At 39.2% G+C, this 22,193-nt stretch overlaps 2 protein-coding genes across 2 annotated transcripts; both read right to left on the minus strand.

Moving 5' to 3' along the window:
- Nucleotides 1–736: 736 nt before the first annotated feature.
- pbk (PDZ binding kinase) lies at nucleotides 737–8,648 on the minus strand. The gene is made up of 7 exons (XM_085133170.1): nucleotides 8,537–8,648; nucleotides 7,238–7,405; nucleotides 6,150–6,289; nucleotides 5,595–5,764; nucleotides 4,624–4,753; nucleotides 3,393–3,569; nucleotides 737–1,759 (listed from the first exon to the last, which is right to left on the minus strand). The coding sequence occupies exons 2-7, from the start codon at nucleotides 7,402–7,404 to the stop codon at nucleotides 1,521–1,523; spliced, it is 1,023 nt and encodes a 340-aa protein (XP_084989296.1). The 5' UTR covers nucleotide 7,405; nucleotides 8,537–8,648; the 3' UTR covers nucleotides 737–1,520.
- Nucleotides 8,649–8,764: 116 nt separating this feature from the next.
- Nucleotides 8,765–17,213, minus strand: LOC146501930 (uncharacterized). The gene is made up of 4 exons (XM_085133171.1): nucleotides 16,285–17,213; nucleotides 13,355–14,601; nucleotides 13,099–13,265; nucleotides 8,765–12,889 (listed from the first exon to the last, which is right to left on the minus strand). Exons 1-2 carry the CDS (start codon nucleotides 16,325–16,327, stop codon nucleotides 13,748–13,750), a joined length of 897 nt encoding a protein of 298 aa, XP_084989297.1. The 5' UTR covers nucleotides 16,328–17,213; the 3' UTR covers nucleotides 8,765–12,889; nucleotides 13,099–13,265; nucleotides 13,355–13,747.
- Between the last annotated feature and the right edge of the window lie 4,980 nt (nucleotides 17,214–22,193).

A 22,193-nucleotide genomic window follows, 5' to 3' on the forward strand; every position in this document is an offset into this window, starting at 1 on the left:
TACTGTTTTTGGTAAATAACTGTAGTAGCATTTGTCTGTCATTGTCTGGTTTTTCCAAACCATATGATACTGAAACTTGACAGGTTTTTCTTTACATTTGAAACTGGGGACTGGAAATGAAGACAAAGCAACCCAGACACAAACTCAAGTAAAATAGTTCAGCAGTTTTTGATGCGAAGTCAAACTAACCAGCAATCGCTTTTCTGTAAAACATTATTTTTCTTCCCCCAAAACTCAGAAAAAGACTAACTTCTTACAGCTGATTTGACTTATCAAATCAGCATGAATGCGCCCGATGCCATTGCCACATTCATGCTTGTTAATGGTATTATTTAATTAATCTGTGGTCATTCCCTGCTGTTTCATGTTTGTGTCAAGCTACAGGAATGAATAAAATGCGGTGGCTTTCTGGGTTTTTCCCTCTCTTTCTGGAGGAAAAGAAACATTTGTCCTTTGAACGTTCCCTCACATCCATTTAGTTAGTTCAGGAGTTTGCTGCCACGTGTTCTGTTTCAAAAACTAGTGAATTGCAATTACGATGGACCCAAGTATAAATTTCATATTTGCGAGTCATTTGTGGAAATAACCTGTGATTGATGTTGAATTTATTGTTGAATCTGTGCTGTCTTCTCTCCAGGCTTTCAGGGAGCATGAGATCTACATCAGTGTAAGAGCAGAACTGCAAGTACTGGCACAATTTATAAATGCACCATGTATTCATAACAATAAACCATCCTTTGTTTGTTTTTTTTAAGATATTTAAAAATCTATATTTGTCTGTTGGAAGCAGCAGTCGAAAGCAATTCTTCTTAAATGTCCCTTAAGTTGCTTGTACACTGAGTACTGTACAAGGAAGGTGAACTTTACCTGCTGGCAAAGATGTAGCTAAAAGCTGTAAGTTTCAGCTTAGTCTCAAATAATTTCAGTCATAAGTAGCTGATCAGATTTTTAAAGTTAAACAGAATTATTTAAGTCCTACTGTGTTTTACTGATAGGCTTTTACCACTGATACATAACAAAAGTATTTCTAGCTTGAGAAAGTGCGTGAATGTGGGAAAGGGGTCTGGGATCATTGTCCAATTTATTGATATTAAAAAAAAACCAAAACTATAAACAAACATTTTACAGGTTACAAGTTGAATGAGATTAAAATGACAAATACATATAAACAGTGGATGAAAGTAAAAACATTTACAATATAAAAGAGGACTGTAACACAATAGGAAAGATAACAGACAAATAGCGAAATAAAGAGGTCAGCACAAACTGGAAAGGCATTTGAGCAAGTGAGTCTGTAGTATGTTTATATTTAAATCCACTTTGACCATCAACTATGTTTATGCTCAGTGTTAGTTTGTTTATTAACCCGTGCAGAAAAAATAGATATGTATCAGAGGACTCGTTATGTCCATCTGTTCTATAATCATTAACCCCTTAAAAAAAAAATCTATTAGCCCGACATTTATGACGTTTCATTAAACATTTCTAAGCTGCACCTCTGACACAGCGAGCAGAATAACTCAGTCGATAACGATCACCTGAGAGGGTGTTTTGTCCAGGGAGGCGTTGCTCTCTAAAGCCTGGACGATCTGGGCGGCTGTTGGTCTTTTCTCTGGGTCCTCCTCCGTGCAGAGGTAGAAGAGCTCCACCATTCTCCAGTACGAGCTGCCCAGAGCCTCGGTGTCCAGTGCCGGCCGCGTCCCCAGCCGCTCATAGTAGGCGTCCTCATCAAAACTCAGCTCCATAGAGTCCTCTAAAACTAAAGCGCATAAACAGTCAGTATACTGTTCCACAATTAGGTTTTTCTTTTAGTCTTCACTGTATGGAGTTATGCTTCTTCTACACACACTTCAGGACTGATAATCTGATGGAGCAACATGCTTCTTTGTCAGAGTCTCACCTTTTAAACTACTATCAGAAAGTACAGTCAAGATGTAACTATGTGGGCACAATCAAACTGAACAATTACACGTTTGCAGGAAATGAACATTAAGAATGAATATTTAAAAATGAAAGAAGATACATTCTTATTATAGTCACTGTTTGTAGAATTAAAAGGAGAACTGGAAGCGTCAGTGTCAGTTGATGTGGATTAGGATTTTGTGTCAGCCAAACATAACTGTAGCTGCACAGAAAGTAATAAATGAAATTTAAATGTATCCTCTTAGTACCCAGCTAAGGCTCTAGTTTACACTGAGGAGTAGGGATGCAACGATACCAATTTTTTCAAACCGATACGATACCGATACTTGGATCTGAGTACTTGCCGATACAGAGTACAAAAACCGATACTTCTATCACACACACACACACACACACAAATGCAATGAATTGGAAGACAGGTTTTATTTTATTCTCTGCCGATAATAAATAATATCTTAATAAAAATGACCACAAAAAAATTTCAAGTGAAAAATAAGCACTTCTGTTAAATTATTGCAGTCTCCACATTGTAATTTAACAAAATATCACTGAACTATTGGCACTGTCTTGAGCTTTCGGAATAATAAATAAACACTTCTGTTTGGAATAAAATAAATACAAATTAGGTTTGAGAATAAAATAAGCTTTTAAATTGTTGCAGAGTGTCCATATTGTAAACAAACAAACAAAATAACGAAAGTATTTGGCATTGACGAACAAACTCCCCATCTGCCCGTGGATCATCACTCCACTGTGCCGTTAAACCAAGGACTGACATCGCACACACTGCTTGTCTTTACCTCTTTAGAAAGTTTTGGCACCATTATCTCCCTGATGTGTGGGCGGCTGGGAATTTCATATTGCAGTATGCTGAGAAGAATCCTATGTTTTCCACGACTGGCATTAGCTGGTCATCCAGAGCGATAAAATGAGTCAGAGCCTCTGTTATTTTAACTGCCTGTGGATTTTCTCTTGACATTTTTCACCACTTTGCCAAAACCTGAGTTAAAGTTGGCTATTCCGGTCCACACTGCTGACATTTTGTTTAGCCTAGCTACAGCAGCCTCCAGTTTCTCTTTTTTTATCTGGAGCTGCCAGTCTGACTCGTCTAACCCTGTGCCTGTTTAGCGCGGGATGTCCCCCTAGTGGCCAATCTAAAAAACTACAACAAAAATGACAAGCCACCCTCTGATTAATGAAATAAGTTGGTATCGGTTCATGGTATCGGTTAACTTTTACGAGTATGAGTACACACACATTTTACAGTATCGGACTCGATACCAGTATCGGTATCGGTGCATCCCTACTGAGGAGGATAATATTTTGCTACTTTCTACTGCTAACTTAGAACCAAGCAAGCTTAAGAGGCACTGGAAACCAAATAATGCAAACTGAAAAACTGTGAAAGTGTCACGAAGACACATGAAAGAAAAGTTAACATGTCTGAGTAAATCAAAGTGACATCTCACCTTCACCCTCATCATCCTCCAGCATCTCCAGATGAGGCATGGCCAGCGTCATCATCTCCCACAGAGTGAGACCATAGGCGTAGATGTCTGCCTTGTCTGTGATCTGTCCTCCTTCCTCCAAACATTCCTTGGGCTTCCACGGCTCTGTGCCGATGTACTCCGCTTTTGGGTCAGACACTGAAGACACAGAGTTGTTTTTCATGAAACTCCTTTTGGACTGAGAAACAATTTAACTGCAAAACAAACAAATTTAATTTGTCCAGGTTGCCACAATGGCGTCACCCAAAATTACATTACTTTTAAAAACAAAGCGCATCTTTGAGGCTCCAGAAGTTTCTAATTAGTTCAAATTGAACCCAAATTGTTGGAGACCCCCACAGACTGATGACATGATGTATGAGGATAATTTATGTTTCTATCCGGGCAGAAAAACAAAGTAAATCAACTGCTGTAAACAGTGGTTACCACACAAATGTGTCTGCCAATTCTCTGCTTTAATCCATGATTAATCCCATTTGTGTGCCTGCGTACGCTCTGTACCACTTCAGTTAACTGCACCATTTAACGATGCGCTGTGGGTGAGTACTCAGTTTTGCTGCTTTATGAATGAAATGACCTGCATGGCAGTCATAAAAGGAGCTCACTGAGTTGCTTTAGTAAGGGGGAAAAATGAACATGGCTCATCTGTTCAGCAAGGAGAGAAACGTAAGAGCTGGGTGAACATTTCTGAATAAAATCAAATTTTTTCACTTTTGTGACCACGAAGCCATATTCCTTTTATTACATGCTGCTTATGACAATTTTCACCAGGTCAGACATCTGTTTTCATGACCATTGAGAAAAAGGCACCTAAGATATGGGCTAAAGTAGGAAGGCCTTTGGTGTTGTTCTCTGTGATGATTAATTTTAATGCCAACATCCTCAGCCAACACATTATTGAGCAGAAACACAATTCTTTACATAAAGTCTCCTTTACATCCTTCCCCAAATTCATGACATTTTCCACTGAGGTCAAAGACAAGGAAGAATAAAGGAAGTTTATTATTGTGATTATTGTGACATTTTCCTTATGCTGTGTCGCCCTTACTGCACTATAATGCTGCTGCTGGGACCTTGTTTCAGTAGATTAACATTCCAAATCTCAAACTCTCATATATAAAACTGGTCAAAAATCTTTAATATGACGGAAAAACCCAGAGAGCTATATCTCATGAACAAAAACAGAATTTACCTTTCATGTTTTCATCCAGCTGCAGAGACACGCCAACATCGCAGATTTTCACTGTTTCAAAGTCACCCTTGATGACCACGTTACATGATTTCATGTCCCCGTGCAGCAGCTTCTTCTCATTGTGTAGATACTGCAAAGACAAAGTATTCCTGAAGCTCATGGCTGATGTTAAACAGACAAATATTTAGGAATGAAAGAAACCTTTGAATTAAGTGAGCTGGAGGATTATTAAACAGTAAATATTATGAAAATTTATCATTGCCTCACAAATGTTTTACTTTTAACCAGGGATATTATTTAGCATCAGCACATCCTGGAAGAAAATAAAGGTGACCAATACGTTTCAGATAAAAACACCACTTTTTATCTATTAAGTGGTTAGTATTTTTAAATATTTATTTCTTGGTGTGTGTTATGTGTAATTTTTTAAAAATGTATTTAATTTGTTTTCACCTAAATAATAAATATATTACAGCCTAAAAGATATTGTCAGTTGATATATTGGCAGACAGATGAATATTTGACAGATGGGAGAAAGACTCTTCAGCCATGTTATGTTGCATAGTTTATCCTCCAGAGGGCACTCTGTACCTGCTCTGCTGGCAACATGTTTGTTATGGCACAAACAATAACAAATAAAACTTTTAAACTGCATTGACATATTTGCTTAGCAAGGGCTCACAAATAACTCAACATCGCAGATGTTAGCGAAAACTGTTTGCAGTGTTTCCAACAGAAAAAAGTATCAGCCATTATTGGATTTTTAAATCACCAAATATCCGTATCTAAAAACATGCAGCTCAAGCAGACATATAAAATAATTTGTACCATGTCGTAAAAGATCATGTGTAATAGCTACACATGGTCAGATGTGGGAATTGATCCCACCTGTGACTATATATGTATGTATTTCCAGCTATGACACAGGTGTTTTATGCCAGGTAGAAAGGAGGACCATGTAAGCGATTTACCTGCAGGCCACGAGCCACATGCAGTGCCACTTTCTCTATAATAACGGCAGGAAAAGCTTTCAGGCCGTCCTCCCTCCGCTTCTCTATCAGGTCATTGAGGGACTGCTCTCCTCCGTACTCCATGGCCAGACACTTGGAGCCATCTTTGGCAGTGGTGAAGGCACGGAAACCTTGATGTTTGCACAAAGACGCACAAGATTTAAAAGAGCAAATATAACAGTATCACAGACGGCATGATCTGAAAATAAGATAACCAAAAAACTACTTTGCACAAGATTTTTACCAAGTGACCAACACAAACATTAATAATTTTTTTTTTTTTTAAAAATTAAATGATGTTGAACTGTGGGATTCAGTGTTTTTTGTTATTTTCTTATCTTTTCTTAGAAACAATGTCAAAAATTTACAGTGTCAATGGAAAATATAAGTTACTGACTTGCACATGTAAGAGGACATATAATGTGACCTCAGGGAGCTGAACAATGAATCTCTCTCAGTTTTTTTGTGTCACTGCTAACTGAGACAGATCGCCATCACAACAGTGCCCGCTCTTACCAACGATGTTTGGGTGATTGATTCCTTTCAGGACCTTTGCCTCCTCGTTGAGGCGTTCCTGGTAAACAGTCACCTGTTTGGCTGCACATTTACTGTTGATCTTCTTCACAGCCCAAGGTGATGCATTTAGGTTGCCCACTCTACGATTAATCATCAAAAACACACAGTCAGAGCGCATTTGTTTTTTTATGTTTATGTACACAGACAGGAATTGCAAATGCGATAAAAATATCTTGTAGATGTATTTGTTTACTTGGTCATGAGATACTGAAAGAGACACGATACTCGTAATGGCAATATAATATGGCCTTTAAAAACACACTGCTCATTCATGTTAAGTTTGCAATATACAGCTCCAACTAGATTGGCTAGATGTCCCACCTGCATGCATCCCTACTAACACCCACAGACGATTAGCAGACAGAACATGAGCTGAAATCACAGCAGTTTTTAGTTACTAGGAGAGATGAAAGTGGCATCTAAATTAAAAAAAAAACATTTAATTGTCCTTCACATGCTTCATGTCAAACCTGTGAACTATATAAAATTTTTGAGTTAGATATTTTAAACAAGTTCTCATCATAATGTGTGCCACACTGTCGCACAAAAAACACTATTGTTCACACAGTCTGTTGGGATCTTGTCACGTTATCTTCAGCTAACATTTTTTAAATTTGCAGGTTAATGAAAAGCAAAAACAAACAAACAAAAAGTTCATTGAAACCCAAAGTGACATCCAAGCTAATTTTTTTTCTAAATCGGAGGCTGAACACTATCCAACTTCCAATGACTTGGAAATCAGGAAATCTGGTTATTTGAAGAATTTTTTGTGTTTAGCCTTTGAGTTAATTTTGCTGTAAACAGACTGATTCAGGTACTTCCTTGGATCTTTGAGGGGTAGACATGACAATCAGCTTAATGATTCTGTGTTTTGACACAGATGTTAAAGTCCTTGCTATCTCTAGGGATTTCCTAAACAAAGTTATGTACCAAGCTTGACTAAATAATTTCTGATTTAATTTCAAAAGGGTGGTTACATTTGATAGAAGATACATTGTGATCCATCAATTCACAGAGCACAGTAACACCTGTTCATGAGATAGACGTTGACTCCAGTCCCACAACCCAACTTCTTCATGAAAGGAGAGGCAGGGATGGTGATGGGGGTTCCGCTGGTGCTTCCGGTGCTCCTCACTCGGACAATTTTAGGGGTTTTAAATGCGCCCTGGTCGGGGCTGGTGGCAGGGGTGGCCATTCTGTAAAGTTTCAGTAAACACGTGAAAGCAAAGTGGCAAAACAAACTCACAACAAGATAGAAGTGGACGTACGGGCATTAACAATGATGTGGATTTGAGTTTAACGTACTGCACTATTCAATTCAATTCAATTCAATTTTATTTATATAGCGCCAAATCACAACAAATGTCGCCTCAAGGCGCTTCATAGATACAGAGAAAAGCCCAACAATCATATGACCCCCTATGAGCAAGCACTTTGGCGACAGTGGGAAGGAAAAACTCCCTTTTAACAGGAAGAAACCTCCGGCAGAACCAGGCTCAGGGAGGGGCGGCCATCTGCTGCGACCGGTTGGGGTGAGAGAAGGAAGACAGGATAAAAGACATGCTGTGGAAGAGAGACAGAGATTAATAACAGATACGATTCAATACAGAGAGGTCTGTTAACACATAGTGAGTGAGAAAGGTGACTGGAAAGGAAAAACTCAATGCATCATGGGAATCCCCCGGCAGCCTACATCTATTGCAGCATAACTAAGGGAGGATTCAGGGTCACCTGGTCCAGCCCTAACTATATGCTTTAGCAAAAAGGAAAGTTTTAAGCCTAATCTTAAAAGTAGAGATAGTGTCTGTCTCCCGAATCCAAACTGGAAGCTGGTTCCACAGAAGAGGGGCCTGAAAACTGAAGGCTCTCCCTCCCATTCTAATACCACTAATAGGTGGTATTTCATGTATGTATAAGCCGAACTAAAATCTGAGGTGCCTACTATGTTTTTAACCATATACACGGTTATCCTTGTCTACGCTTATATAAAACTTAAAGAAAAAGATATATTTTAAACGGGACCTGGCGCAACTGCTATTGACAATAGCGTTCAGAGAGAAGCTTCAAGACTCAATTCAAAATTTTACTTTAAACTGAGTAATTAATACAAGACTTAGCTTCGAAATAAGTGATGATTATTTTAGAGTAGTTTTTTAGATATCGGTTATCAACAATATAAAACAAAATTCGCCAACTGTTTAAATTGTCAACTGGCATCCTTTAACTGTGACTGCGAATCATTTGGTAAGTTATTTGAATTAATGTATCAAAAATGTCGTTAATTTGATCAAATATTTGTAATTTATTTTAAGGAAAAGTAGGATTACCTAAAAGTTTCCTTTCGCTGCTGTAGCTAAAAACCGCCCGAAGATTCAAACTGAAGGCTGGGCATACAGGACGGAGACCGCAGAGGTACAAACCGAGCAGAGGGCGTTTGCTTTTTTAAATAAGGGAGTGAAACGTGCATATTTCATTTACTTTTCAACGTGACTGGCCTCAGCTGATGAAAAGCAGAATTACATTTTTTACTCTTTACACGTTTTACAATATTCTTGATTTTTCCAATAATTAAAAATTGTAATTCTGCTTTTCACCAGCTGAGGGCAGTCACGTTGCAAAATACTAGCAGTATGTGTGTTTGTTTATGACAGATGATGATGTAATAGCAGAGAGTTGGTTACAAATTAGATAACAAAATATATTTTCACCACTTACTATGAGCTACACCACAGATTGTAGTCATCACTTACTTATGAATAGTTAGAAAACCCTAGTACCAAAATGAAACAGGGACTGTGAGATCATGATTGGTCACATTTCAAGTAGCTGACACTGTTCTTTAATTTAGAGCATGCTACTTATAAAGATAAATTTGCTGCAATATGTAAGAATTTGTAGAATAAAAAGTGAAAATTTGTAGAAAAAAATTCAAGCAGCAGGGGGAATGGGAGTAGAAGTCAGCCGATTAGAAAGCAGAAGAGCTTACTCTGCTGTTCTCTCTCTGCCATGCTGGGTTCCCAACCACGGAGCACAGGGAGCCACTAAGTTTCCTTTAAAGCTTTTAAAAAAATTATTAGCAGTGATTTTAATGAGAAAATCAAGGCAGCTACAGAAGTCCCCCATCCTTCATTAAGAGCATCAGCTAAAACCAGAGTGAACAACAATTTTGGCTGTCGGTGCCTGTGCTGGCTTACTAGCTACCTAACATAAACATATTCTGGGGGATTTTTAATACAATTGCCCATTAGCAATCAAACCTATTTGCTGCATGACACCAACTCCTTGTAAACTGGTTTAGTGTCATATACAGTGTGATGTAGTGATGTCCTTGAGTGTCATTCATGTGGTTCAGAGAGAGAGCTTAGAGGTGAACTAACAGTTCTCTTTTACTGCAAACACTGAGACAAACTGAGTGAGAAGACACTGCTGGGATGTGGAGTGAGTGTGTCAAATATTTGAGCTAACGATAATATCACACTGATCAGTATATTTATGATAGCCAATAAATGATTGTTTACTCTGATTTCCTGCTGCTCCTAATGAGGAATAAGGGATTTCTGTGTCTGTGTTGATTTCCTCTTTAATCACAGTGCTAATGTGGTGTAGAAGATTGCTGCCACACCGCCTCCTCAGCCTGTGCTTCAAAGGCTCTGATAGTTAGTATGACTCAGGGTGTTAATTCATTTAAACTTACATAATCATCCTGCTGTAACCAGGTTTCAGTAAGGCAGAGTAAATCGATTTGTTGATCAATTGTTAAGTCATGTACTAACTCTTTGGTGCTGTTGAGGATACTGTATTGTTCTTTCTTTCTTTCTTTTATTTTTTTTACATTTAAGTCCTTTTTTTTTGCTGGTTTTTAGTTTGTTTTTGTCTGTTTGGGAGCTGACACAGTCTCAATGGAGATGGGGTTTAGGGGGATAACAGTAGGAGAGAAGCTGCAGAGGTGTGTGAGACTGCAACTATGCTTCCTGGTCCCAACACTAGATAGTCATGTTTCAGGGGATTTCATAAATTTGCCAGATTTCTAGAAATAAGAGCTGCTTCATTCAAAGTGGGATTGTCTCACAACCAGACCAGGTTTCCTCCAGAAAGTTTCCCAATTATCTATAAAGCCCACATCATTTATTGGGCACCACTCAGACAGCCAGCAATTTAAGGAGAACATGCGGCTAAACATGACACTCCTGGTCTGATTGGGGAGGGGACTACAGAGTCTGACATTGTGTTGGCAAAGTTACACACTGATTCAATATTGATTTTAATGACCTCTGATTGATGTAACCGGGTGTCATTATTGCTGATGTGAATTATACTTTTACTGAATTCAGGTTTACCCTCAGCCAGCAGTTTTAAATTTCACTCAGTGTCGCCTGCTCTGGCCCCTGGAAGACAATTGACTATGGTTGCTGCTGTCTTCACATGTCTCAGAACAGAATCACCAATTACCAGAGTTTGATCCCTGGCGGGTGTGTCGCCGAGTGGGGGAAACAGTTAGACACATGAACAGGTTTGTCATGTACCAGAGCTTCTGTTTAAGACTATGCTTCCTCCTCACTGTCACCCAGCCATCATGTTTTCCCGTCTGCTCAGGATAACCTGCTGGGAGACAGTTAGCAGGGCCTACGCCACCTTCCACTGCTCTGGCTACAGGGGCCTGACCAGCTACGGGGTTTTCAAGGGTGGGATTTCGAGTGTCCAATTTAGTGAACCAGGCCTCCAGGGCTGCATAAAGGCTACATTTATTACAAGTATCATTACTGCTCATTTAAAAAAACAGAAAGCATAACTCCTTCTCCAGAGTCGGAGCAGTCTTCCACATATCAGGTTAAATAAAGACTGCTGAGGAGCAAGCATGGCTTGGGCCCACCTCAGAGCTCACCCTCGCAGCAGGATAACCATGAAAGCAATTTTTGCACAGTCTGAGGAATAAATTCTCCTTTGTTGATGAAACACTAGGAAACCCTGTGTGAGAAAACCTCCGTTCTTTTCACAGGTAAAAACTTCAGGTGTAGGAAGAGGCCTCTCCAGAGGTACAACCTCCCTGAGCTGTGCTGCTGACCATGCCCATCATTTTATGACCACAGTATACTCATCTTATAACGGATGTCAATCCAGCATCCTTGGCATGTGGTGGATCAGGAGATTTGCAACATGGATGCACAGCTGACAAATCGGAAGCAACTGTGTGATGCTATCATGTCAATATGAAACTAAATCTGTGAGGAATATTTCCAGGTCTTTGTTGAATCTGCGCCACAAAGAATTAAGGCAGTTCTGAAGGTGAAAGAAGGCCCAAAACAGTACTGGCAAGGTGTAACTAATGAAGTGGCCAGTGACTGTATTTAGTGTCTAGATGTTTTTTTCAGTATTTTATTCACTTAATAGCAGGACAGAATACCACATGACTGTGGCCTTGTGTTATACCCTCTCTGCTGCAGTGATGCTGCAGACAAACACAAACATCGTGATTATCGTGACATTTAAGAAAAGCCTCTTACAGATGAAGGTCTGTGTCTCTTGACCTTATAACACATAATCCAGTTAAATCTAATTTATGTTCATTAATGCCCCTCACACTGTATCTTAAAGTAATACTGATTAATTACAGAAGTACGTTTATGAGCATAAAGATGTAAGCCTTGGACCATCGGGATGAAATGTGGTTGGGAAACTTAACAAGCATTGATAAAGCTTCCTCGGTAGCTCGAGCAACACCTCAAAACCTTCGCTCACCACGGGTGTTTAGCAGACTGTGGTTGTACCATGCAGCCTCATAACATGCAGTAAATTGCAGGTTAAAGCAGTCTGCTTACACATTGTTAAACGAGGGAAGGGAACTAATGTGGCTGTCACATTACCCTTTTGTCCCATTTCATCCCAGGACTTGATTAAATGGCTGCTCACTTTCTACAGTACTTAAAACTGATCAGTAGGACCTGAAACTGCAAACATTCAGGCCAAGTAAGAATCAGCTGGTGAACGTATTAATCTTCTACAAGTTTTTGACCAGGAGGTTAAACTCATACAGATTAGCTTCACCCAGGCTCATGAAAACATTTTCCTGCTTACAGATAGCAGATCATTTGTGTCAGTAAGATTTATATTTGAGGTTCTTGTTCACACAGAACAAATTTTCTTAATTGTTTTTAACGATTACCAAAGTCTGTGAATCCCTAAATTGTTCAGTTGTTCTTTTTGCTCCCCATGAGGTCACTTTCACCATGTGACAAAAATAACACCCCACTGTACCACAGCAACTTTCTATATCCTCAATAAAAAGCTGACAGGTTGCAATGATGTTCCAAATAACTTATCAAGAAAACAACTAAATAGACAGAAACTATTATGAAAACTGGTTTATTTTATATCTCCTAGTTTGAAATGAAGCAATAAAAACACGTATAAAACATCACAAACTGTAATATTATACAAATGCTTACGTCCTGTCCTGCTGATGCAATGGAGACATCTTCCAGTGACAGTCTTCATCCGTGTGTGTGTGAGGAGGCTCCTAAACCCACCGACACAGAAGTGCATGTTCACAACTCCCTCTGTGCAGGCGGGGTCAGGACCCTCCTCACCCTGGGTGAGGAGGGGTGGTGCTGTGGCCAGTCAGGTATGAAGTGCTGAGAGTGGATCTTTGGTCCTCTGTGCAGCTCTGTCCACTCTCAGCTGCCCTGCAAAGCAACAACACAAGAAAGACGTCATTTTAACACAAAACAGCATTTCCATTGTAGGTAGCTGCAGCATGTTGTTAAAATGCTATTTTAAACTCAACATATAAATAAACTTAAACCTACAGATCTGTAGTACGATGATTTATACCAACTATTGGAATGATTTAGTTTTCAAGACAGTTTGTAGCCAATGTGAGGTGATAACTTACATAGCTGGAACACAGCACCACTCTCCAGTTTGCCATTTGGTCATCCATCCTTCTCATCAGGTTGGGGTAAGGCTGTCTTCTGGGTGGAGTGTCTCTCTGTGTTAGCTCCGTCTTGGACGTTGAGTGTCTGAAGTGCTGAATGCTGGGAGAGAACAAGTGTAAAGCACCTGAAGACAAAAAGACAAAGAAAAAAGGATGAATTCACAGATCACAGAGTTGTTCAATTTACTTTTCTTCTGTTGTGTTTTTACCTCACCTCTGATCCCTTAGCCACAGGCTATACCTTACGTAAAAACAAGAGACTACAGTCAGTTCACGACATCATTTTTAAACCTTTTCTACTTATTTGTGTTGACATTAAGTACGGACTTACCTTTGTCCTGCATGGTGAGCTAGAGCTTGAGAAAAAATATGTAAGTCATTTAAATAGTTACCTGTGATATTAAGAAAAATAGAAGTAACAATACCTAAAACACTACCTTTCAGTCACACAAGCAATGTCACATATTAAGAAAAAAACAAAACATTTTACATGTGTTAGTTAATATTCTTTACAAGTCAGATATTCTTAGTTAGCTGTTTTACAAACATCACAAAACACAAAGGCCAACTTAAACGTTTAAAGTTTAAAAACAAGTTCTAACATAATCTAGTCAGAGTCGCTGTCATCAAGTGAAAGGTTAAAAGGCCTTTCCCAGAAGCGTCTGACTCCAAAAGAACCCGATGATGTTGAAGGGCCATAGAACATGTGATCACTTACCTTGCACCTCTTTGCACTTACCTCTTCAGTGCAGATGTCTTCTCTGCTTCTCTTTGCTGAGGAGGTAAGAGCTGAGGTTGAAGGAGAAGTTGAGAGAGTAGCAGAAGAAGGAGTAGCAGAGGAAGGAGCTGAGAGAGCAGGAGAGGAAGGAGCTGAGGGAGCAGGAGAGGAAGCAGCTGAGGGAGGGACAGAGGAAGGAGCTGAGGGAGCAGGAGCTGAGGGAGCAGGAGAGGAAGCAGCTGAGGGAGGGGCAGAGGAAGGAGGAGAAGCTGACGGATCACCGACTGGGCCAATGACTCGAGGGAAGAGTGGGGCATTGGCCTGGCCGAAAGGTGGTATGACGAATGGGGCAGCACCTAGAGCAATAGGATGTTGCCAATTGTGCCAAAACGGCTCTGGAGGGAGCTCCTGGATGAGAGGGGAATCATCTCTCTCATCCATGGTGTCATACCCTGAGTCGTCACTAGGCCAATCGGCCCACTCTTCTGAGTTGTTCCAGTCAGATGAATTGTCAGTGTCTTCACTCACCTCTTCAACGTCCTCAGGTAGGTAGGGAGGGTACTCACCTTCCTCTTCGCTGTCATCAGGATCCTGTGCTTCATGAGAAGAGGGTGAGGATGAGAGCAGGATATACTCACCATACTCACCTTCACTGACACGCTGGGTATCAGTGTCATCCAGGATCCTGATGACTTCAGGAAGGCCTTCTTCTGCGGGACGCTCAACCACGTAGTCAAGACGACCTGTGAGGAAACAAGTTTAAAATAACATTAGGAATTTAATAAACATCAACAATCTTTTTCTTTCCCTCCTTATTTCTCCCTTTTCTTTTCCCCAGTCAAGTCTGTCCCGTGTTTAGCAAGTGAAAATAAAATAAAATAAACAATAAAAGCAAAGGTGAATCAAATAGATCAATACAGCAAGGCTGGGTTGGTCCATTTGGTAAAGTAAATCTGTTGGGCATCTTTCTTTGCCTTTAGACAATAATTCAGATGGCAAAAGAACCAAACGGGACAGGCGAAAAAGAAAAAAAAGAAAAGAAAGAAATGTAATAAACACCCAGTGCTACCCTGGAGAACGTACTGGATAATATGTATTGATTTGTAAATAACTGGACATAAATAGCTTATTGTATAAATATCGTGCAGTAAATTTCTAACTAACTAATTCTTTCATTAACGATGTAACACATTTTGAAACCGGATCAGAGGTTCAATATGTGGAAACTATAATGAAACATTTAGACTCCCCATGTACCAAATTCATATCCCAAATTTTTGCCAATACAAACAAAGGCAGTACAACTCTAAGCACAGTTTTAAAAATAAAAACATTTTAATAAAGTTTGACTTCATTTGACCTTGAAGGAGGGGTCAGAGGTCAGATGTAACATGATATTTTAAGTACTATTATATATTGACCGCAGACTTCACACTTTTAAGAATCATAGCTTCTAAATTATAAAGATTTTTGTTCATTTTTGACCAATCACAAAGTTAACCTTGAAGTGGATGTAAGCTAAATTTACATAACCCCACTCTACACCCCTACAAAGTTTGATCAGGATTAATTCATTTTCTTTTCAGCTATGATGTTTACAAAAAAATAACAGTCATGCAAAAGTTACCAAAAACATAACCTCCTTGGCAGAAGTAAAAATTCCAAACAAGCTCTGCAGGTATGTCTGAAAACCATGGTCAAGCAAAAAACAAACAAACAAATAAAAATTCTTAACTCAAAATCTGCATTAGGAATGTGCACAAGGACTGTATCTGCCATAGGGACAGATACATGAAATCTTTTTACCACATGCTATCCCTGTGTAATACAATATATCTGTCAGCTATATAATAAGATATATTATAAAGTATTACCATAACATAAGGTAGGTCTTAATACCATTATTACTACTATACTATGATTACTGTTTTCATATTCTTTTTTATATTATCTTATTTTTATTACTTTTTATCATCACGTTTTGTAGCAGGGGAAAAGTCATAGTTTATTTCAATAAAGCCTTTGATCCAAGAAGAACAGGATGTTAGGAGGGGACCGGGATCTGATGTGTTTACACCTGTGTGTTCTGACGTCATGACATGCTGAAGATGCTGTTACCACAGAGACTGATTTTGGGGCATTTTACAAATTTTAGTCCATTAAGCTATTTTTAACTATTTCATTAAAAAGTGTCAAATTTGAAGCCTTCAAATCAAAGTAACACCTTTTTTTCAAATTCATACACCAGTCGTTAATAATTTCTACACCTCTCCCAGAAAATTTAAAGCATACAAACGATTTATGGGGGAAAATATTGGAATACGCATATTTTGATAACATTAAAGCGTGATATTCACACTGGAACTTATTAAATTATTACAGCCATTTAGTGACACTTAAAATAACTGGAGAAATGTTAAAAGTACCTGCAGCAAAGTCCAGGGGACTGTCGAGTCCACGACGAGCCATCTTCAGGCTTTGCTGTATGAAAAACAAGTACAAACAATCCAAAGATGAAGTACTTGTTGTCGCTTTCAAGTAAAATCCGCTTTCATAAATTTTTTTTCCAAAACTTAACTTTCCACAGGCTGAGGTTGGAGCAGGTCAAAACAAGTCCAATAGCAAGTGTAAAGGGATGAATGGAACCTTGTGCAGCATTTATATACCCTCAGCAGGCCATGGTTACGGTTGCCAACATGCATGTGCACGTGATATAACTATATAAATGAAGCTCACCAATCTAATTTACAGTTAATTTATGACAATTTACACTTACTGCCTCTGTCAGCCTTTATGTAGCATGTATACTAACCACGTAGGTATAGGTATATCCAGAAATAAACACAGATATTAGAAAGCAGCAAATCAGTAACTAAGATGTTTGCTTGAATGACTAACATTAGCATATAGCTCATGCTAATATTACATCTTCACATTTTTCTTTTCAAAGCTAGCAATAACTTAACGCTATTGCTACTCGTCATGCTGTGAAACAGGTATATGTTAGCAATGACAACATTTAACAAATGTTTTTAGCTGTGCTGATTATGTTCACACCAAACGCAATAGACACAACAGAGCATCAGTTTTACATGTAAAGTCAATTGAAAAGCGCGATTGTGGGTCCCATGAAAATTCGGAAGCAGATTTGCGTCGTGAAAACGCCAAAACGCGTGAAACGGGCGTCAGTGTAGCGCGTCTGCCGCGTTTGACTCGCGAAAAAAACCACGCGCGTGAGTTTTTGTGTTGCATTTTGTGCATACGCGCGTTTCGCGTCTACTGCTTGAATTGGAAAAATCTGAACTCCACCGTCAAATCGCGCCGCGACAACCAATCAGGAGCCTGGTGACGTGGCTCTGACCTAGGTCAAAGGGGCAGATCCAGCCCAAGCCCTTCATTCTTCATTCAGTGCCGTGGCTAATCATCCAGAGCTATATGATACTAGCTGCTACTTCTACCGAGACAGGAATAAAAAGGACCGAGCTTGGAGACACATAAGTGAGGAGATCGGGCAACCTGGTAAGTTCATTCATTCTTCTTTTTAATTTTCAGACTGACCCGATGAAGCCGAGCAAAAGCTAGCAAGCCCGCCTACTATTTTCCCACTGATCTACAAATACCTTTCTGGTTTTATGCATGTTGTCATATAGGAATATATTGTTTATTAATAAACAGCACACAGTGGTCCCGCTCATCCGTCACTGCTTCGCTTTTTCGCTGATTTTTATTGCACCATACAGCATTGCATTCTGCAGCCTGATTGACAAATCTCCGTGTAGTGTCTCCTGCGCTTGCCAAATTTATCATGTTTGCGTCCAATTGGAAAAACAGCACAAAAACACCCATAACTATGACCCTCGTTCAGAAATAGACACCTGCCCCGCAAGGGGAAAAGGCACACGAAGGTTGCAGGCAGATGAAGACAAAACATGGCATAATAATACTTTTACGTTTTGCAATCTACAAAGGTTTGCACTTTGAGAATTAACTTGTGAGAACTGTGAGTAATGTTCATGTGTGTGGGGGAAAAAAGTGTATAAAGTGAGTGGTCAGGGGCTAGTTATTCTGAGAACCCCTGCTGCAATAAAAGAGGGACCACTGTATATACTTTCTCTATGATTATTGTTTTCAACCTGTTAACATTTAATATTGTCTTGATAGAACCAACTGATTCTGCAGCAGAGCATCCCCTGTTACTTCTTCTGGCTCCCCAGTCCCTCAGCTCCTCCTGCTGCACCCACAGATATGCAATTGTAGCATCAGATGTACAGCAAGCACTGATAACTTTTTACTCGGTGGGATTCCTTTGTGATCAGCTTTACTAAATATCTACAACCAATCTGATTATATCCTTTTTTTTTTGTTTTTGTTTTCAATGTTGAAAATGAAAATCTAGTAGCAGCCTTCTCATTTCTTTGTGTTTTACAGGCCCACAGAGGAGGACAGCTCCGAGGCAGATGAGGGACGGGTCCCAGGATGGTCCATCGGTGGTGGAGCTGGCCATTCTGGAGTCCCTGAAGAGGCCACACCAGTCTCCAATGGAGCATTTCCTCCTCAGCCTTGTTCCTGCTCTGGAGAGCAGCTGGGTCCTTCTTATTCCTGTCTTTCTGTAAATACTTATATTTTATATATTTATGTTTAATGTTTTTCTGTTTGAGAATTTTAATATTACTTCAAATAAATTTTTATAATGACTAATGTCTCAGTTCTACTACACAGCAAATGTTGGCACACGACTTGACACATGTAGAATTTATTTCATATTATACTAATGACAAAATATACTAATACAGTGGGATGCAAAGGTTTGGGCAACATTGTTAATAGCCATTATTTTCCTGTATAAATCGTTGGTTGTTACAATAAAAAATGTCAGTTAAATATAGCATGCAGGAGACACACCCAGTGATACTTGAGAAGTGAAAAGAAGTTTACTGGATTTACAGAAAGTGTGCAATAATTGTTTAAACAAAATCAAGCAGGTGCATAAATTTGGGCACCACAAAAAAAGAAATGGAATAAATATTTAGTGTATATCAATGTGTGTGTCTCCTATATGATATATGGGGTGCCTTTGGACGTGCTTCCCATCCAGAGCTGCACAGCAGGGAGGGAAGTTCCAACGCTCCTGGAATCCTTCTGTGATGGACCGCCAGTCTCCAGGTGAAGGCACAGCCATGAAGTCGTCCACTCGACAGTCCCAGATGGCCGTCGCTACCTGCGGAGTGATCTGGCACACCGTGGACACACCGACTCTGAAACTGACCGCGATGGTCCTGAAGGAGTCCCCGGTGGCAAGGAACCTGGACAAAATTGTTCAAAATTAGTATTATGTGTACTGCAGTTACAAAATACATTATTCAAATTCCAAAATACTTTTGTGATGTCAGATTAAAATTATAAAATCTTACACAAAACATTTTGTAATTATAAGGATAATTACATAATATATATTAGATATAATATTAAACAGTCAGTGTTTTGTTTTAACTTTAACACATCATAATTTGATTGGTAGCAACTTTTACCCCTACAGTGAGCCAATCACTCATAATTCCTAAACATGTCAATCAGGTAGGAATGAAGTAAGACATTAATAGAAATAAAGAGTTGTATGTTGACATGTAACCCTGTCCTTGCTTAAATAATTGTTAATATTTTTGACAAATTAACCTGTGATAAGACAGCTTATCAAGATAGAATATGCTAGATAGAACCATATAACTAAAGATGAACCAAACTGTTCACAGTTTTATCTAGCTCTCAGTTTTGAGAAAGGCTGGTGACCCCTGTTATAGAGTCTGACAGCTGCAGGGATTATATCCAAATATTCAACTATACCAAAATTAAACCAGGTCTACTCTGCGGGAAGCAAGACCAAACGATACCTCTGTCTCCTCCTTGTCTGAGCTCGCCATAATATGTTTAAGACGTGCTGATATGAGTAGTACAGAAATAATGCTAATGGCACTTGTATCTTTATTCAGTGTCCAAAAAACACAGGTTGTCAGGGGAGGAGTTCATTCCTGAAGGCCCATCAACTTGAATGTTTTCCTTGTCTCCCTGCTTTATCACACCTAATTTGACTAGTCAGATGTGTTTGGGTGATCAGAAACAAATTTACACCAAGTTAATACTGCAAATATACACAATTAGGTTAGGGTGTGAAGCCAGGACCTACCAACTCTATGATCTTCACTAAGCCAGCACCAAATAGGATGGCTCAGACTGGCCCAGATTACCAGTATGGCAATTAGATTAGTAAAATTTGGTTTTCTGTGTTACATGCATGTTCTATTTGTTCATTTTTGCATGTGTCAGAATAGGTATTAATTTACATACAACATTACACCTTCTGAAGACGGCTAACTTCAGAAAGATACATCCCAGTCTCTAACTTATGCACCACTGTTTGTTGTTCAGTATAATAACCTTCTTCCTTACATTATTGACATTGATGTTTTCTTTAGGAGTGGATTCTACAGAGGCATTGTGGGTCCATTACCAGATCCTTGCTTGTTCAGAATAACGGAGGCATATGCAAAATTTAATATTGAGGACAGGCCGCTTGTGACCACAATGAACCTGACAAGACCTGACAAGCCCGTTGTGGAAAGTGCCTTTGGGCTGGTGCAGGAGGGTAGTGTTCTGTCATATCAGCAGCCGGTTTTGACAACCTGGTACATCACACTACACCTTGATGCACCACCAACACCGCACTTGCCTCTGGAGGGGTGTGACATCAAGGAAACCCCGCTCACTCAGACAGCCTGTGATATTTTCTCAAACTGCTGCGCTGAACAAGTTTCCAAAGAACATGCTGTGTGACACGATAAATATCCTTTAACCTGTTAACCTGTGGCTTCTGGAAGAAACTCGTCTGAGTCAGTCACTAACAAACACATTTGTATCATCAAGTGTTTGTCAAATGATATGTTTTTCTACACTTAGGGTCATTTTCTATGTTGCAGTGCAGTAAAGTGCATGTTTCTTCTGTGTTCAATCATACGTTCTAATTGTTCATCATATGTTCTAATTGTTATAAACAGAACAAATCTTTCCTTACTTAACTGGTTGATTCTTAACTTGTTTAACTGAAAAATGATGAAATGCCATAGTATTATTTTTTTTAAATGTCCTTGGCAGTGCATGTGTCCACATTGTAACTACTAATAAAGAGTCCTGTGTGTACTTTGGTGTGTGTTTTATGTTATTTCATTGCAAATAAATAATAGTCATTTTATTTTACATTTACACACAATCTTAGATCTCTGGCATGGCAAGGCAATAGTCAGGTACATGCAATTTGAAACCTGACATTCCAGAGCAAAGCATGAAGCACACAGCACGTGGTCAACGTGACTCATATAGAGACTGACAACATTACAAGGAATAAGGGAAAATTGAGGTTTTCACAGGAAATCCACAGAAAAGACTTTCTTTTTTTCCCCCCTTTTTTTGGTTACAACAACTCAAAAAGAAGGTACAATATGATTTTTAAATTCATATCATAGATGTGAGTTTAGAGTTCAGATTTTTTCTGCACATTCTTTCTTTTTGTATTTAACTATGATGGTAAATACATTTTGCAACATATTTGCCTTCATATTTACTAACTCCATCAAAACATTTTCTTTTGCTTTAATTAATGAAAATGAAGGGTTTTAGTTTCCCCTCAGATCCTTTCATCCTCTTGATTTATGAAAGCCTCCACTAGTTCTTAAAGTAGGAACAGTTCACCTTTCCAGCTGTATTTTAAATACTGATGAGTTTACTTAAATTGTTAGCCTATTGGTCCAAATGTATTGTGCTTCTGATTCATTTTTAATGCTTTACTCAAATAATACATCCACATTTCAGCACGTAGGCAGCTGTTTGTCTCAGTATTACCCGAAAACATACTGAGGCCTGGTGATCACGAAGTATGTGGAACATAAAAGCATGTTAGGAAGAGACTAGGGCCATTTTCAGTTCGCGCCTGCTTTCTCTCCAACACCTTGGCTCAAAGAATGCCCTCAGTGGTGATGCTGAAGTTGACCTCGACCTTGTGAGCCAATTTTTGTTTCATCTCCCACTTCATATGCTGCAGATGCTCCTGCAGCTCAGTCTTCTCATTGTTTGCAGGGATAACCATTTCATTATGAGGAAGAGGAGCAGGAATGTAGTCCAAAGACAAATGGATGTGGAGAGGAACACTGGGACTTTCTCTCTTTCTATCTCTGTTTTTTTTTCATTTGCTAATTCCCCTTAAGAGGAATGAGCTCATGTTCGTGGGCTCTGTTGCCACATGTTGTGGTTCACTTTCTAGAATAAGGATGAGTTAGTTTCTGGTCAT

This window comes from Neolamprologus multifasciatus, chromosome 15 (genome assembly GCF_963576455.1).
Source record: "Neolamprologus multifasciatus chromosome 15, fNeoMul1.2, whole genome shotgun sequence".
Taxonomy (NCBI): Eukaryota; Metazoa; Chordata; class Actinopteri; order Cichliformes; family Cichlidae; genus Neolamprologus; species Neolamprologus multifasciatus.

What these genes read in the sequence shown, in the direction of transcription:
- LOC146501930 (XM_085133171.1), bottom strand. Translation starts at nt 16,327, where the DNA reads ATGGCTCGTCGTGGACTCGACAGTCCCCTGGACTTTGCTGCAG. An exon ending in TCCCCTGGACTTTGCTGCAG is followed by an intron (nt 14,602 to 16,284) that starts GTACTTTTAACA and finishes GTTTCCTCACAG; the next exon opens with GTCGTCTTGACTACGTGGTT.
- pbk (XM_085133170.1), bottom strand. Translation starts at nt 7,404, where the DNA reads ATGGCCACCCCTGCCACCAGCCCCGACCAGGGCGCATTTAAAACCCCT. An exon ending in ATGTGGCTCGTGGCCTGCAG is followed by an intron (nt 4,754 to 5,594) that starts GTAAATCGCTTA and finishes TTGTCTTTGCAG; the next exon opens with TATCTACACAATGAGAAGAA. An exon ending in GGAGGATGATGAGGGTGAAG is followed by an intron (nt 1,760 to 3,392) that starts GTGAGATGTCAC and finishes TATGCGCTTTAG; the next exon opens with TTTTAGAGGACTCTATGGAG.